The 18,427-nt window shown below is 41.6% G+C and overlaps 1 protein-coding gene across 3 annotated transcripts in view; it reads left to right on the forward strand.

Moving 5' to 3' along the window:
- The window catches only part of fmnl2a (formin-like 2a), a gene marked incomplete at its 3' end in the record, with an annotated part of 55,557 nt that overhangs the window by 3,728 nt on the left and 33,402 nt on the right, over nucleotides 1-18,427 (forward strand). For all 3 annotated transcript variants that reach the window (XM_083908918.1, XM_083908919.1, XM_083908920.1), the window contains exon 2: nucleotides 13,493-13,576. In XM_083908918.1, the coding sequence (XP_083765044.1) occupies nucleotides 13,493-13,576 (84 nt within the window). The remainder of the gene's footprint in view (nucleotides 1-13,492; nucleotides 13,577-18,427) is intronic.

Genomic DNA, 18,427 nt, shown 5'->3' on the forward strand with positions numbered 1-18,427 from the left:
GCACTTATTACCTAACCAATTCAAACATTAGATGGTATTAGCGAAGCTTCATCGTGGCATCGTTTTTGTCTTGCGGTCCAAAAGAGCAGACTACTGGAAGCATGTGAAGTGACTGTGATCAATCTCTGGGAGTCACATGTACAACATGAGCCAGTCAATATGCTCGCACACTGAACCACAGGAAAATGACTCCGTGTAACAGGAATGCATCTCAGGCCTCTTGCCTTCTCCTCTAACCCGCAGAGCTGCCATCAAATTAAAAGTGCAGCCGTGTCCAGAACACACCATCGACTTCACTCTCAGGACTGTAGCGTTTGATGAAGATCATCGCCTGGATGAGAGACGTCTACAGGGCCATATGGGGGTTATCGTGGCTTAGCTGTTGTTGGAGCTGCTCCTCTGAATAGTCTGCCGAGATTACACCTAAGCTGCTTTGTTTTGAGGCTACTGAAGTGCCACAAGCTGCTGTTATTTGTGCTGCGAGGCACTGCATCTGAAACCTACTCCCAAGATTAATCACATGAGTAGCCTTCATGTTCAGCCCTGGCCTAATTTGTCACGGTGACAGGTCCGTTGTTGCCACGCTAGTTTCTTTTCTTTTTTTCTAACCTGCATGCAGTAGTTCAAACTGAAACCAAATATTCAGGTACACATACTTTTTGTTTACATATGAAATAAGGCCAAGACTCAACCATAATGGAAATTAGTATTAACTAGATTAATGGAGCTACTTAGCATCTTTTAGCTGATTATTTATATTTTATGGCCATCAATCTACAGGTAGCTGTAATTCTATTTTATACACCTGTACAGACAAGGATTGGTTCAATCTCTTTTGTTTCTATTGAGATTTTGAATCAGGCAATGCACGAATTAAACAACTTGAGAGGAAAACAATGGATGAGTTTATCAGATTGAGTGAAAATAGTTGTGCATAAATACATTTGATTTATTCTCAAAGACAGTAGACACACTGTCCTTTACAAATGTGAAGACAGTGACTGAGGCAGGGGGATCCAGGAAGTCGTTAAGCTTGCCCTCTCCTAGATTGCTCCACATTCACTCGTCTTCATTAAAAATCTAGAACAATGCATATTGTCCGCGGAGCAGAGGGCGAACAGTGGCTGGATCACGTGCAGCCGGGCACCCGGGAACAGAACTGCTCTTTATCTTGGGGGAGAGCCCAAGTTGGAGCCTGGCATTGAACCCAGAAACTGGCAGGCAGTGAGTGACCACCACACATACTCAAATTTCCCTGTGTTGCTGCTGTGCCGGAGCCTCAGAAAGCTCACCAACCAATTAGCTGTAACAGAGCGGAGCATGGAAATGCTCAGGGAGTGATGAGAGATCCGGTGGCCAGTGTCCTGGCCTTTTCTGCAGGCCCTTGGGGGGGAAGTGAGCGGTGTCTCAGTCTTTCAGCCTAATATGCTGCTCAAAACCCCAAAGCGGGGCCTGGAGGCACCTTGTGGAGCTGGCAGAGGGTCGACTGATTATGAAGGAGCTGATCTCTTGACTGTGTGCAGGCACAGCTGAGTTGGAAAACCCTGGGGCTTCAATCATTATTCTAGTTCTCAGTTCAGTTTTGACATTCGCACTGTTTGTGGGTGGTTTTATTTTGTCCGCTGCTGCATGGGTGGCAGAGTTTACTTAGAATTCAGCATTTGTGGTCAGACCTTGTAACAATACCTGACCCTTGTGTGGGATTAAGTCTCCTTATGCCTCAGTTTAAGCACATGAAGTTAAAAGATTTGTTTGTACTTGTTGGCCATCAACTATTGTTTTTAAATAAAAGGGATTTGGTGAGTTAAACTTGGCCTTGAATTTCTTTGCTGTAGGTCGTCCTGCAAAGGGAGCAGGTGCATGATGGATGTAGCTTTGAAAAGGCCTGCCGGGTCCTTTCAGTGGACACAGTCGGTTGCCAGTGTTGTCCAACAGCACTGGTCTGGAGGGGCCACACAAAAGAGCAGGAGAGCCAGAGCTGTGTGCAGAAGTACATTATGGTGAGGATCTGTCCATGCTCCAAAGTGGCAGCTGCGCTATTAAGTGAGAAGGCTTGGCCACACAAGAGTCCATGTTTTGTTGTGAACTGTTCAAAGTTAGTTGACATTCATGGTGTCGACTTCAATCGGCGACCAAGTACGGAAAAGCCTTCAAACGTCTTTGTCACTGTGACAAATTGCTGGTGTTGTGGCTGCGGTGTGGGCTGTATCTTGTGACATTGATTGTGTTTTCATTCTCTTTTAGCAACCTTGATCTTTTCTGAGTAATTATACAGTTTGATTTTAGACTGGCTGTCAGAATCAGCAGATTTATCTGCTGCTGTATTGACTGCATTTTGTAGCTTCATAGATCTTGAATAATGTGGATTAAAGGCAAGGAGTCACACTGTGTCAGCTCACACATCATCTTTGGACATGTGCCTAATACCATACTACCTAATTCAATATGTTTGTTCATTTAAGTGACTATAACTTGCACTGTGGAAACACAAGTCTTGTTTCTTCCTGTTTTGTCTTGGGATAAATGCAACCACAGACAAAAAGCCAGGTTTGGTTAGGTAACGACGTGCCAGAATTAACATCTGCGGAGCAGAAGAGGGAGGTCCCGTAGCGTTTAAATGTACTTTGACAGAGTTCGATGCAGGCCCCATCACTGCAACAGACAATGCTGCACTCTGTTGCATCTGGCTTTATTGGACACAGAAGATGTGCCTCTCGCCCCAGACCTCCCACATGAAGGCAATAGCACAGGCAAACAGGCATAGTCTTTTTGCTCGGGGTTTAGATTAAGTAGTTATGTATTCCAAATAAAAACCCAAAGCACAGACGTGACAAAATGCCCCCCCTTGAATGGAGGTCATTGTTCAGAGAGTCTTAAGATCCACGTGCCCTATTGTTGTAGACTTACTTTTTCTTCACTCCACTGGGAGTTTTAGCTCATTCATTCATTCATTCAGTTGCTGTTTGGTGGAAAAAAATGCTTTTCAAACAGTTCTACAGTGATAAACAGCAGGTCACAGAACATACTATAATGAGACGTGCCGTCATCTACCTTCTTTTTAACACATTTTAATACAAAACACCAGTGATCGTGTGTCTTCATTTTTTATCAAGCCCCTGTTCACAGGAGGATAGAGAAGAACATTTATTTGTTGCACACTTGAAGAAAAGGACATCTATCATCTTAACGTGAGATAGATTGCTCTGTGTTTAGAAGGACAATGTTTTTAGATGTTGGGGAAATCACCAAAGGGGAAGCCTCAGAGTAAGTGAAGTGCTGCAAACGTGCAATTTGATAACTATATCACCAGAATAGAAAATCTAGTTATACATATCAGCAAAAACAAATAGAAAGCATTTAGTTTTTGCTGTGAGTGCAGATTTTTATGTGCTTTTTTTTTAAGTGCGTGACATGTTTTGACAAGAAAGCTAGAAAAGCATTTTTTCCCACATAAATAAACCTGCATGTGCTGTTATTTCTTTTGGCAAAGGAAAGGCCAAGTATCTTGTCAAATAACTTAACAATTTAATCCCATTTTTGAGAGGTGGTCACAAACTTGCTGGCCCGCCACCTAATATCAACTGATGAGTTATTTCTTCTTATATCTTTCCATACCAAAACAGACACTTTTATCGTGACATTATGTGAAATATCATCATAAATATTATTATTTTGATTTTGATTACTTTTTTTCACTTCACTGGCCCTTTAGTGACCAAACTAGACACTCAGTGGCCTCCAGGTCATTTGAGTTTGAGATCCCTGACCTAAGCCATATTAGCGATGTTGAATACTTTCTAGGGAGTCCTGAGTTTTTCTGTGATATTATAGAAGTGTTCCACTCCTATCGCCACTGTCATCTCTCCTGTTATTGTATAGAACATCATCTTAACCTAAAAATAGGTGGTAAAATTAACTCTTAACTAAAATAGCTAGAATACATCTAATTATAATTGCAAAAGTTCTGATTCATTTAAAATGTTCCCATAACACGGGAGTATGTGAAAAGACTAACTGAAGCTCCTCTGATCCCAAGGAGTAATTTGAAATGTATCCAAAAGATGACAAAACTTTGTCAAATGTGACAGTTTAACCTTTAAATATAAACTATTGTAGTGTAGAATTTTCCAGTGGAGAGAGTGTTTGTATTTGAGGAGATACCAGTGGACACTGCAGGGTTCTGTAGAGCACCAGTAATCAATTAGTCTGCCTCCTTTTTGTGGGATTTCCTGTTCATCCCCACAGCCTCCTCCTGATAAATCAAGAGCTATTAGTGTAAAAACGTTCGATAAAAGTGTTTCCTTTTAAACGTGCAGTTCAAGTAAATACATGATTTCACCCGTGGCTCACTCTCACTAACGAAGAGCCATCGTTTTTGTTTTAGATAAACATCCTTTTGTGATTCATATTCTTTGTACTGTGGAACTGGAACAGGAACATTGACTCCACCTCTGTTCAGACACTTTCACAACCTTGCAACATCTGGCCTGGCGAGAGCTCCGCTGTCCTCATGCATCACTTATTTTATTTGGACAACTTCCTGCTGCTCCGAACAATCCCCATAATGTTTCCGGTATTTGGATAACATCCAGCAACGAAAAGATGTTTCGAGCCAAAGTGATTTTTACCCACAACATAAACTATGCATTCAATGTTTCGAGACCATATACAAAACTGTATATTTGCTCACAACATAGCTATGTAAGTATTATGGATTTTTAAATGTTGTTTCTTCAGGTTTATTGAACAAAATTAATCTCACAGTTCAGAAAAAGCATTTTCCAATTGTTATATTGTACTACTACTACTTATTTTTCAAAAACACAAGATGTGCTTGTGGATCTACAGACAAAATAAAGTCATAAACAGGACACTCGGGGACAAAACAAGACAAAACAATTGTGAAAATAAAAAGAAATCAGAGCACCAAATGTCAAAATAAATAAGAGAAAAAGAACAAGGACATCAGACAAGAGCAAGCAGAGCATACAAGATAAATGTAAAAAGTAATAAAGTAAGTAAAGTGGGTTTTAAGAAGCAATTTCAAATAATTCACTGAATCTGTCAGTCTTATCTGGTCAGGTATGTTCCAAAGTTGAGGTTCCCTGAAGGAAAAAAAAGCACAATCTCCTTATGACCGGTGCTTCGACAACTGATTCCCACCCGAGGATCTAAATCTGCGAGCTGACTCGTATGGAGTCAACATTTCTGATATTTAGCTTGGGGTCAGGCCCATATGAGCTTTAAAAGTGATGGGGAAAAAACCTTGAAAACAATTCTACAACGCACAAGGAGCCAGTGGAATGAAGAAGTCAGGCCTGGAGCGATGTAATGACACCTGTTAAAACCATTAAGAATGTATAGAGTGAACAGCTAAGTGAACAAATATGTTGACGGACAGCAGCACATCTGCATTGTTTCACAGAGGAAGTAAAATTTTAACCCGGTCACCACTTGCAGCTGCTTTATTTTTTTATATATATGTCTGTGTCATCAATCATTTTTATTTGGGTTTATGGATGCATAGATTTCAACTTTTTTTTTTTTAAATACAGGTTATCCCATTGAGACATAAGGTCCCATTTTCAAGAGACACCTGTTGAAAATGAGAGGACTTGTCACTCCACAACTAACTAATGAGTCAAGCCCAATTTATACTCCTGAGCCCTCTACGTCGCCGGAGAGGCTGTCAGAGAGCCCCTGTGTCGTCTCCGGCTGCACAAAATATTTTTTAAGTGTCCGTCACTCCGTCAAGGGACAACGGAGACGGCAAGGGCTGCGATTGGTCCTCAGGACAGGCCGAGCTAACGCTGCTCTGTGCCGGCCACAGTGCGCACCGAGCGTCCACAGAGGCGGAGCTGATCACCGCCGACAACGTCGCTGCCAAACTATAAATACGTCATATGTTAATACACACAGCACATGTTTAGACTCTAAATGGCTAAATTCTCGCCTCAAATTATCTTAAAACTACGTGACACAGAAAAGTGAGAAACGGCCCCACTTTCAATGTTATTCCGCTGCAACAACAACAGTCTTTCTCTCTCGGACGCCATTGCTCACTGTAGCCAAAAGCACAACAACCTTGCGCAGCGACCCCTGCTGATCGGGCGGGAAATTGCAGTGCGTATCCGGCACCACGACGGAGAACTATGAAGGCCCGAGGAGTCTCCGTGGTAACGCAGTCGAATAATGCATTACGCAGTCGGAGAAGTATAATGTGGCCTTTAGTAGTGGTGTGAGTAAGGTTACCAGCAGCCAGACCAGTGGCAGTCACTGTGTAAGTGTTACATGTAAGGATACAGACATCCCCTCTGAGGTAAAGGAAGGGCATTTGATCGGAATGTGCCTGTGAGTGATAAGAAATGAGAGGCCAGACTCACCATTTGGTCAACCGGCATTCCACTGAACAGCTCTGCAAATATAAACACCACTGCCCTGCTAGAAAAGGGGGCAGGGGGTCCCGGCCGGGGATTACAAAGCTAATCTGAAGACAGATGGGGGACACCTGTGCCGCCCCCAAAAGAATGACTAGGATTATGAATCCATGCTGAGCTAATGAGCGGTGGACGGCACAGTTTGGGTCGCTCATACCTCAGGCCTGTCTCACGTCTAAATCCTCCACTTAGAAGCAACTGAACTGTAAATGACATTTCCACGCAGTCGCGCAGTCTGTCGTGTTTGTGCACACTTAGGGAGGCGAGATGTAGCCTGCAGCGCTGCCATCATTATTTAACCTAAGTGCGATTTAAGCGTGAAACACCCCAGTGACTGTATATAGAGGGAACACTGCAGCATCCAGTCATTTCCGGAGTATTGAGCAATTTGCAAATATTTGTTATGAGTAGTCGTCGGTAACTAATGCAGTCAGAGGCTTTTTCTTGTTGTGGCATGCTGTTATGCCTCTGTAACGCTGGTGTAAAAAAGACAGTGGATGATTAGTTATAAATATATTGAGACTAATGTAAGAACATTGCTGTGAATAATACAGAAAGGTTGCGTGAGAGGAGCTGTTCTGATGACTTGGATCGAATAGTGCTGCTGCATCTGCTGAGCTCCTTCAGGAACCCTGCATTATCAGGAAAAAAGGCAGACGTAATGAGAGAGAGCGTAGGCACGTCTTAAACTTATTGCAGCACAATTCCCCCGAGGGTAAATCAATCCCTGCTCTTATCTGACGGAGAGCTGTGAGGCTGAGTCACTTTCTGCCTCCTGTCATTGTTGCTGCTGGAGAAGCATCACACACATGGATTACAGTCAACTTCAAGAAAGTTAATTTTTCTCACCAGGGTGGAGCAGGGTGGTGTAGTGTAGTGAGTTTGCTTTTTGTGGGTTTACTTCATACTTTGTACTTAAAACACACCAAACATTTCTAGTTTTTCAAGATGTGATGATCTGAAGAGATGCAGAGTTATTGTGTTGTAGTTATTTTTAGGGATAGACCGATTATCGGCACTGATATTCGTCATTTTTATGCATATCGGCATCTGCCTTTTCTTTTAATCCGACGGCCAATAACAGATCAATTTATTTATTTAATTATTATAATTATTATAAGTTTTCATTTAGCTTTATAAGACATGTTACTGAGCCTGGGAGCTTCCTGCACTTTTGTTAGAATTTTAAAACAAAGATGTCTATTATCTAAATAATAAAAAAACATGTTGCAAATCTGAAAAGCTGTTTAATAAGCATATACTTAATGGCATTTAAACGTTAACGTTAAGTGTTTGTGTTTGTATTATTCAAAATTTTGACGCCAATATTTTCTACTTTCCACTGCTTATGAATATCAGCTCCAAATATCGGTTATCGGCCTCCTTGATTACCATTAGTCGGTATCGGCTCTGAAAAAAAACATATCGGTCTATCTCTAGTTATTTTTCACAGGATTACAGAATGTGTGATCACTTACTTTAATTGCCTTTAATCTAATTAAAACAAGTGACTGGGCATCAATCATAATGACCAAAAAAGGCTGAAATTATTACCATGGTTTTCAAGATCTGTCATATGTTCAAGTACTTGCTTGGCGTTTGTAAATACACTCAAACAAAAAGTAAAAGCATGCAGTGTATTGGTTGAACAACACAGTCGAGTTAAAACGACGCCTGTGAGATTTATATGGCATTAAATAGGTCATCCTGGTTATTTTTCTTTTATTGACTCATCTTGGATCGAGTCGGAGAACAATAAACTTCCCCAACACCACGCACAGTGGTCCGTTTGCACACCAGCACTCGTAAAACGTTCCTCCTCAGACTCGTCGCCATTCACTTCTCAGTTTGCCAGCATAGCTCACATCTTTTTTCCCAGCAATAGCAACTGAAGCAGGTCCTTCATGTGGGAGGTGTGTTTGCTTTTCTGGCCAGCTGTGCCGTGAAGGCTGCGTCTCCTCAGACCTCCTGGTAGGTAGTGGGTGGTTGGTGGTGGGCTGCGGGCCAACTGTCTATTTTTACTCGTTTTATGACTCAAGCTGCCTAATGAGAGGATACGCGGACTCTAATAGGTTCGGTCCATATTTATGAGCACTGGAAACTGATGTGAGACGAACACAGACATAAATTGACAGTAGCGAATGTGGTTAAAAACTGAGCTATGGTCGTCATAGCAACTCAAGCCTTGGTCAAATATGGCATTTACAGTATACCGAGGCTGAACCATGGTTTTTGTGGAGACGAGATCACAGGGATTTTTCCTGTTGTTTCTCCCAAGTGTAATAAGATTTTTTGTTTTGGGGTTTTTGTAGGAGTTCTACAAAGAAATACAGTCACTCATCAATCTGTTAACCATACAACAACAACATGTCTGTGCCTCCTCACAGAGATGCAGGTTATTGATCAGCATTGGACATTAACTCTGTGTTGAGTGCCAACAATCCTCAGCATAGCTGTGATTCTTTAAAAAAAAACTAGAGAAGCACTTGGAGAGCGCAGACCTCCGCCAAGGCAGCTCAGTGCCTACAAAATACATCCTACCGGCGCGCCTGGGTCAGACAGCGAGTGTTGTAACCAGTGATAGCGTTTACGGATCATGGCCAAAATGTAATCACATGTAATTTCAGCCAAGTCCAGCCATGACTTTTCGAGTTATGTTGCTAATCAAGACAGACAGACAGACAAACGCCGGTGAAAACGTATACCTCCCGGAGGAGGTCAAAAATGCTTATCTTGCCATAAAAGCTTTTTGGAGCATGCACCAGAAAGATGATTAGTGATTAGTGCTACAGAATAAATGTTTCGACTCACTCTAAGGAACAACAGATCAAGTGTCAGTCAAGTTTTTGACATTTTTTATGGACAGTCGAACAAAATCGTGTCATGTTGTAACATTAAATTAGCATTAAAACCCTCTTATGACCGTCATGATAATGAGGCTGCCTGGATTTATATTGATTTTATGGCTGTAGAATTGTTCAATAAATGAGTGCTTCTGCCCCTTTCAGCTCCTTTATTCCAAGATAACTTTCACTTTTGATATCTGGCGGTTATTCAACCGTTTGGGAATAAGCTGACGTCACAAACGTGTGACACGCTGGTGGTGATTGGACGGTCATTCCACGGAAGGCTACCGTTCTGACAGGTGTATGGGTGAAAGCTCAATTTCTCTGCTTTCCTGTATCCATCCATCAGTCTTCTACTGCCTTATCCTCCACATGAGGGTCGTGCGGGGATGCTTTGCCGATTTCATCTGACATAGGGCAAAAGTTCGGGTCACACCCTGGACAGATCGCCAGTCCATACACTCTTAGAAATAAGGGTTCCAAAAGGGTCCTTGTATAAGGGCTGAGGTTCTACCTGGAACCATTTGCTTCTGAAAAACCCTTACTCAAAGAAAGGGTTTTTCAAGGTTCTTGGTAACGCTAATGGTTCCAGTAAGAACCATTTTGACCCAGAGAACCCTTTAAAACCCCTTTCCCCGAATAAAGGGTTTTAAAAGGGTTTTTGGTGGAACCATCCAAAAGGGTTCCAAGTGGAACCTTTATAAAAAGGTATTTTCTCTATGTCAATAATGTGTCAATATTCAAGATACAAATTGCAATATATGTTTAGTTGAAGTTCCAAATTTCCTGGATTTAATTAACCACAGATGAGCGACGGCTGCTGTGGAGCATGAAGCGAGAATCGAGACGTTACAACTCGGCGTTATACAGCGCGGAGTCGGTCACCCAGCACATTCCTCTCTATGGAACATGGCTTGTTATCCATGAGGGTGGTCTGCTGCCAGGTGCTGGTGATAAGCTGTTGCATCCTTCTCAACTGTTCACCATTAATAACACAGATGCACATATATACACACATGCACACATTGTGCCGTTGAAGACACGGGGGTAACCTGACCCCAGAGAGCTGAGTGCCTGTCACAGCTAATTAGCATTGGGATGAAGTGAAGGCTGGTAGAAGTGGTTCTTTGCTTTAGTTGGAGCCTCACCAGGCAGGAAGGCCCACAGCTCAGTGAACCACGCAGCGACTCAGCGAGCCAGACTTAAGAAGCACTGCACCTACAGTATATTACACTCTCATATATCATGACTCTATTTGTATGTAGATATGTTAATGAGTTATCTAAAAATAACTGAATTATGTAATCTAAGCTTGCCATTCGCAGGATGCTGCAGCTGCTGCGTGTTTTCATTCATTTGACGCGACGGTTTACTCAGGTATCAGGTTGTATTTTAATGCGTTTAGGGGAATTAACTCTACTCATCTGGGGAGCAGCCAAACTGAGTCAATAGAGCCCTTCTGATTCCAAATTCCCTGCAGTCAGCACAGCGGCAGCCTGGTTTGCAGCGTCTGCTGAATACTGATGCAAGATCCTGCTGGTGGCTCTTGTACACAGCACTGGAAAGGCTTCAACCTGTGTTTATATACAAAACTGTTTGTTAGGAATTGACTTTCATTGCATCTACAGTATACAGTAGATATAGACACGCAGGCAGGCGGTCGTTTATTTTCTTTTATTGAGGTTTCAGTTCACTTTGCAGGTTTCCTTTCAATTTGTTTTTGTTCTTTTGAAGTAAATCAATAGGGTCACGTCAATATCTATTTAGACAACCAGACGGGCTTAATTGTGTTAGGGACAGAACACAATTAATTAATCATTCATGATAAAGATAAAGGTCTACAAACTAAGCAGCTATCTTTCTCGTTTTAGGTTTTTAGCCCTCATTTTGTCTGTAGTATCACTTCAGCTCTTCCCTTCTGAGCAGCTGTGATCTCATGTGATCTCATTCGGTCTTAAATTTGATTGTCAAAAGCTTTGCCATAGTGTCATAAAAGGAAAAATGAAAACATTGCACTACAACAATAAAAGAAAACTAGAAAGAAAGGGTTAGGGTTTTTATTCCTCACTCCCTTTACACTTATTCTAATATATTTCTTCCTTCTTGTATAGCTGTTTATATCTTATGTAATATTTAGTATGTTTTTCATCCCTCTTATATCTTCTAATGCTTGAAATTGTGCTGAAATGTCCCAGTTTTGGGATTTATGACTGTGCGTCCGTCTGACCAAGTTGGAAATCGGACTACTATAGCAGTGTCTGACTCTATATTGGTATGCATTAGTCGCTCATGGGAATAGGATCCATCCTGGGATATTCCTCATCCATCATCCCCGTGCACCCCCCGTGAGCTCTACTGGAAAATCCAGAAAAAATAAGCAAGCAGTGAGCTCGAAACTCCGAGCTGAGCTGTGCGTTGTGGCCGCATTTCTCCCCCCGTGAATGGAAAATATTCTCTTGAAACCATTTTTATATCTTTAATGACTCAGGAAACACTTTTGATATTTGTGGCTGTGATTTCAATTTGCCAGTTTTACCAAATATCCAGCTGAGTTGCACGTTTATTTGTTTAATTTTTGTTGTAATATCTGCCCTCACCATACTGTACGTGGGACAACAATCGAGTTGCCGATTAATTGTCTCAAGCTTTGCTAATTCTCACGAGGACACGGCAAATCACTCATGTGCTGCAAAGAGCCACATTTTTTTTCCCACAACTTGCAGAGGTGTTCCAGATGTTGATAAAGGGAAACAGGATTAAGGAAGGAGTTGTGTAACAGTTTTTGGATGAGTGGAGATTAGTTTCAGGCGTGGAGTGTTAGGACACAGGCCGCAAAAGATTTGAAAGATCTGAATCACACAAAGTTTCTTTAGAAAGTCACTTTCCTTTCCAGCGGTTCACATTCCGGATATTTGCTCTCTTCTCAGTGGCTTTTCTGGTAACTGTGTTTTTAACACACGTGGAAGTATGTCAGGAACGTGTTTTTTAAAATACAGATGTGCATAGAAGTAAACTTTGAAGGGTAAGATAATTAGGTTTGTTTTTGGTTCACAGTTTCCAAGTTGCTTCTGAGTAAGACACTCTGAATTTTCCCATATCTGCAGTGGAAGCGCTGAGTCGTCATTGCTGAAAATAAGTTCCTCTATGCCAGTAATTTGAGTATATTTGGTTGGTGGAAAAAAGAAGACATCTGAGGTGTATATTTATGTTCATATGGGAGTTTCAGTGTTTTCCATTTAAAATACATTCTTGAAGACATTGAAAACATTGAGTCAGTAGCTATGTTATGTTTACATGTGCAAAATGTCTTCATTCCGAAAAGATTTGTTCCGAATGGAATTTACAATTCTAGCTAAAAGGGACGCAAAATCAAATTATGTGATTGTGGTGTGTGTGTGTGTGTGTGGGGGGGGGGGGGGGGGGGGTATGTGTGTGTGTGTGTGTGTGTGTGTGTGTGTGTGTGTGTGTGTGTGTGTGTGTGTGTGTGTACAGTCATGTGACATGTGCAGTATTTTATAATTCTCCAGAAGTAGAAGCAGAAGGAGAAGAAGCTTTACTTCTGCTTCCGTAGTATTATTCTATTTAAGAATGAAAAAACAGCTGTAACAAAACCGATGCACGTCATGTTTACGGGGATCAGACACTTGATGGCACCAAACCAGGAAGTCATGATTAGTAGTTGTATAAATATGTCCGGATCAGGCTCTTATTCCGATTACTTGGGCCCATGTAAACATGAGCTAATTATGTTGCATCGTCTGCTTGCCACTTATGTAGTTAAACAGTTTTTAATTGGAAATAAACCACACTTTTATTTAACAAGGCAGTTGTGGCTATTTCTTATATTTGTTTTATAATAGCCAACAAACTGTAAATTGGAAAGTAATGGCCGGCTTTGCATGGAATTAATTTGCATATTCCCGCTGCCAACAATAAGAAATCTGTTGATTTAGTGCGGCTTTTTCTCAGAATATATACCATTACACAATATTGAGAGTTTGTTGATAAAGGGAAATAGAGTTTCTGATTCCAAGTGGTCAAAGACATGGTTTCAAGAACCAAGAAATACAGTATGTACTTGTATGCATATATATGTATCCATGAATCTTGAAGTCCATGTTGTTTTTCTTCTTTTTTCTACAGTTTTTTTTTACTGGACTTATTTCATTACTTGAATCCAATTAACCGTGGCCTTTTCCTCTCTTTCAGAATTCGATGAATCTCCCTCCAGACAAAGCCCGACTTCTGCGGCAGTACGACAACGAGAAAAAGTGGGAACTCATTTGTGATCAGGTGCGGGCATCAGTCTCTTTTATCTGTGAATAAATGCAAAAGTGATGTTGCACACATACTTGGATTCGTCTCAACTATGATCTGCTGAATATTTAATCCTGGAAGAAGAAGAAGACTCTCCCACCGTGTGACGTGACTGAAGCCCCTATGCTCCATTGCCCTGCCTTTATCACACGCTACCCTGACTTTCCTGGTCAAGTGGGTTAAGTGGCACAGCAGGGAGCACACATCAGTTAGCCAGTTCAAAAAACTTTGTCCGTTATTTGTGTTCGTGCAGGAAATAACAGAGGGTACAGTGAGTTGTGCAGTGTGCTGTGGTCTGAATGCTTCTCTCAGTCTGCAGCCTCTGTGCCAGAGAACTTTTCTGCATCCGTGAGCAGAGGAGGGAAACAAATGAAGATGAGATCAAGACCACCACCTACTAAAAGTATATTAATGGCCACTGACCCTGAAGGGAACAGTAACAGAGGGAGCTCACAGAGCTGCTGCTGGTCAGCGTGAAATTCTAGATCAGTTTCACAGAGGGAACTCCTATGTTCCTCTGTCTGACCGCAAGTGAATATAGTTGTTTTTTTTCCTTTTAGTGAAAGTGAAGTTGTTGATGGCAAACACTTCCCAGTGATTACTGCTGACGAGCAGCGTGACTCGCTTACTGTAAAGGAGAGGAAAATGCACACCGTAGTGTTATGAAGTCAGGGTTGTAATATAGGTGTGAAGTTATATCACAATGCACTATGAATACTTAAACATCCTGTAAAGCAAATTCAGCATTTCTCGTCTTCATGCGTTATACATATGAAAATAGTGGCTGAGATCAACTCCTCCTCAAACACGGTGTTGCTATAAACAGCAAACAAAGTCCTACGCTACTGCCTTTCTTTTTACTATATAGCTGAGGATGTCTTTGTCCCACAAATGTATCTTTACCTGGATGTAAAAACACACAGAAAAGCTCTCACGCTTTATCTAACATTCCTAAAGATGAGGAAATTAAATAGAGAAGAAGTACAGAAAGAGGAGCAGGCACCTGCTGTGAGGCTGCAGGTGCTGCTGATAAAGAGGAAGCGGGAGAGCGATATGTGGTTTATGTGGGAAAAACTACCGCCAAAATTGTGAAAATGTCACATCTCTACATGTTTACCAGAGTGTTTACATTAACATTCTGTGCAAACACTCTACGAACCACGCCCCCCTCCGTCTCAGAGCGGAGAATTAAGCTTTTTTTTTAAACACAGCAACTCTTTTAATCACTCAAATTTGTCAAGGAGGTTACTAACATTTTCCTGTGGGGTGACAAAGTCCGGCTTTACTTACGATATTATGATATTGGCCATAAAACCTGGATCAGATATTGGAAAAATAATTCAGCACATGCTTCAAAAAAATAGATGTACACCATCAATATCATGGGACCAGGAAGTGAGTGAGGGATGCAGTGATCATATGAGTGGAAACAGATGAGTGTCATTTTATCAAAAAAGTTACAGTCTAGCATCTAAGAATAATGCGACCCAGTCCTCCAGTGTCTCTATCCCTCTCTTGTTTTCCAAACAAGCCAATACCATGACAGCTCACTCAGCCCAGGGACTTAAGTGTTTTCAGTGTCATAGCTACAGGAAATCTCTTTATGTAACCATAGCAACCAACAGTAATGGATGGAGGCAGAGAATCGGAGACGACAGGTACTGTACGTCCCATTTGAGAAAAAAAACAGATCACGCAAAGGTTGAAATATTAAACATTTTGGGGTCCATAATGAGGATGATGATGATGGAAAATGTCTGGATGTGGGAAGAAGGTTAAGAGTGTAAGATATATATATATTGCTGTTATTTCCTTCGTATCTCACCTCTCAAATTTTAGTACAAACCAACACTCCCAGTAAAAGAAATCTGCCACAAAGAGCATGTTCCAACCAGTTGATTCGTGGTCCTATAAACAGACTTGTGCTCTCCAAAATATACTCTCTTGCTTGATGTATTTACAGCCTTTTTTTTCTTTCCATTTTCACATTTACCACATAGCCGACTGTCAGATTTGATCATAACCCCCCCGTGAAAAAATTTAAGGTCTCAAACAGGACTGAGCCGTCTGTCGGGCTTGTCGATTGTCAGCTGGGTTCATGTAGCAGCCAGCTCTCTTTCCTGACACCACTGTCTTTCCTGTTTTCGTGAGACAGTCACAATGTGGCTGGGGACGACTGCAGTGTTGCTGATGAAGCTGCAAAGTCAGGAGTATTTGATCCACTATTTGTACACAGAGGGAACTAATTAGCATGCAAAGCCGGACTTAATCTGCATATTTAGCAAGGGTTCATATCAATTATATGGCAGTTTTCAAGAGGGAAAAAAGCCGACAAGACTGAAGGGTAACATGGTTTAAGTACTCACACATAAAAACGACATAGACTTGTTTGGAATAGACCATGTGTGTGTAATTGTGATGAAGAACTGTGGAAAAATAGTTGTCCATAATCAGATCAGGGATTGTTGTGATGCGTCTGTGAAGATGTTTGTTCTGTATAAGTGAGAAGCTGCTGAGGGATCATTGAATGGTCTTTATACTGTACATGTGCAGTAGTGGCTGGTGCTTGTGAACGGTGTGTGGGATGAACCATATGAACTGGAGGAAAAATAGAGCAATTCAAATTAGTGAGACTGACAGAAGCCAAGAAGAGTCTGACTAATGCTTTTGTGACTTCCTACCATATTGGCTTATGAGCATATGGTGAACATGAGGAGGAAATCAAATAAACACATGGACAGACGCTTGCATTTAATAATCTAGTGCAGTGCCCGTAGGAAGTATGCATTCCTATAGTGGGAGCTGAAGAAGATTTTTCAGTTATGGTAATGTATGATATGGAACGTAAAGGCTAAACGTAATACAAACGCTGTGCAACCTCATTAGGCATAAAATGTTTTAAGTTTCCATTAGCATTAGCGTAGCGAGCTGTTGTGACTTTGACAACAGCCACGCCAGCCACACTAGTGGCTGACAGTCACTACGCTAATGCTAATCAAAAATTAAAACATTTGCGTTGTGCCTAATGAGGTTGTGTTTGTATTATGTTATCCTTACGCTAATGCTAATCATAGCCTCGTTAGCTTACCTTTGGAAACAGGTTCGCCAAGTTAGCCACAAAGTAGTAGCATGCTAATGCAAAATAAATATGTTCTGCGGTGAACCATATGAAAATGTGTCACCCACCATGAGGACAGCCTCTTCACTCCCACCTCCCCGCTCCAGACAGCGCAGCTGCTGATGATGAGCCGCTGCATGTCTGGTGTTACGTAGCGTGATAAATCAGTGAAAATTTAAATGTCTCCAAAATATTTGAAAATGCATGCACACCATCGGGCCATGCTCAACCCATATACAAAGTCTTAGGGCAATCTGACTAACGGTGAGCGAGACGTGTCCATCACAGACGGACAGACACAACTTGCTTTATAGACGGATAAAATAAAGGTTCAGATCTAACAATGAAAGAGTAGATGGATAAATACTTTGTAACCAAGAGGAAAAGAAAACAACATCCTTAAAATCAGCAGCATAAAATCCACAACCTAATAGACTGAGAACAAATAGATAATAGAAAGGAGTCGGCATAGATGCAATCTCTGTGATTATCACTGCTTATTTCAGGCAACTCTACTTTGGGCTTGTGATTGAGACTGGAACAAATGAGTTCTTAAACCGATTAGATTTGCAGCGCTGAACTCTGCATCCTCTGGCTGACAGTAACGGTATACAGTGACAGTGCAGAACAGGAGAGGGATCAAGGTACACTCTTCCTCCAAAGTACCTTCAAGTCGCTCAGCTGAAGGTAGCTGACACAAGTAAACGTCTCCACTGTACTTCTCCATGAACAACTGAATGACGCACTCCTCTGTCTCGTAGGTGCTGATGCAGCGTTGTCTGTGCAGATCTTTAAATAGGTCCATTCATGCTACTGTGGTATGGAGCTCAGCCTGTTCCAAATACGGTTTCCCGCTCGAAACGCTGATCCAAATCCAGCGCTAATCTGCTGTATTTATATTTAGAGCACAATAATGTGAGGGATTTAACCTTAAATCTGTTCCTGGACACATAGTCACACTATCTCTGTCTGAGGCAGGTTAGGCTTCAGAGCACATGGCACTAATGATAACCAGGAAGATCATGTTGTGAACGTTTGCAGGCTTCATGCTCAGCGTTAATCAGACTCTGACCAGTGAGGGATCACCTTCCTGATCCCATTCATACTGTGTGATACCACTTTTATCACTTTCACAGAAAGGAAGAGGGTATTAGAATTAAAATAAACCCTATTTTCTAACAAGGAAATCATGCAGTTACAGTGCAATTGTCCACACAGGGAGACATTCTTAAAACGCAACACACACATTATCCTTGAATGGCCCGAAAGTGATTTTGAAGTCGTACATTTGACCTCATAGGCTTTTATCTTCAGTAAAGCTTGTGCACTTAGTGCTTTTTGTTGTTATTTTCATGCTCTCTCTTCCCATCAGTTGAAGGATGACTCTGGTGTAATTTACTCAGAGCCTATTCAGTTTTAATCTGATGGCTTTAGTGTCAACAACGGTTTATTGTGTAGTGGAGATGTGCTCGGACTTGTGAAGGTGTGATTACTTCTTATTACTTGAGGCTTAAAATGTGACGCCTAAAGCTGCAGTGTGTGACTTTTGGTGGTTTTGGTTGTCGATGCTATTGTTCTTCCTGTTTGCTCTTTAGAAAATTGCCTCTGTCAAGCGATAGTATCAGACCTGAACGAGGGAGCGTTTCAGTGGCAGTGCAGGGATGGGCGGGGACAAGGAGCATGGATCCCATCAAACTGCTGAACAACCA

Source organism: Microchirus variegatus (genome assembly GCF_963457635.1).
Source record: "Microchirus variegatus genome assembly, chromosome: 22".
Lineage (NCBI taxonomy): Eukaryota > Metazoa > Chordata > Actinopteri > Pleuronectiformes > Soleidae > Microchirus > Microchirus variegatus.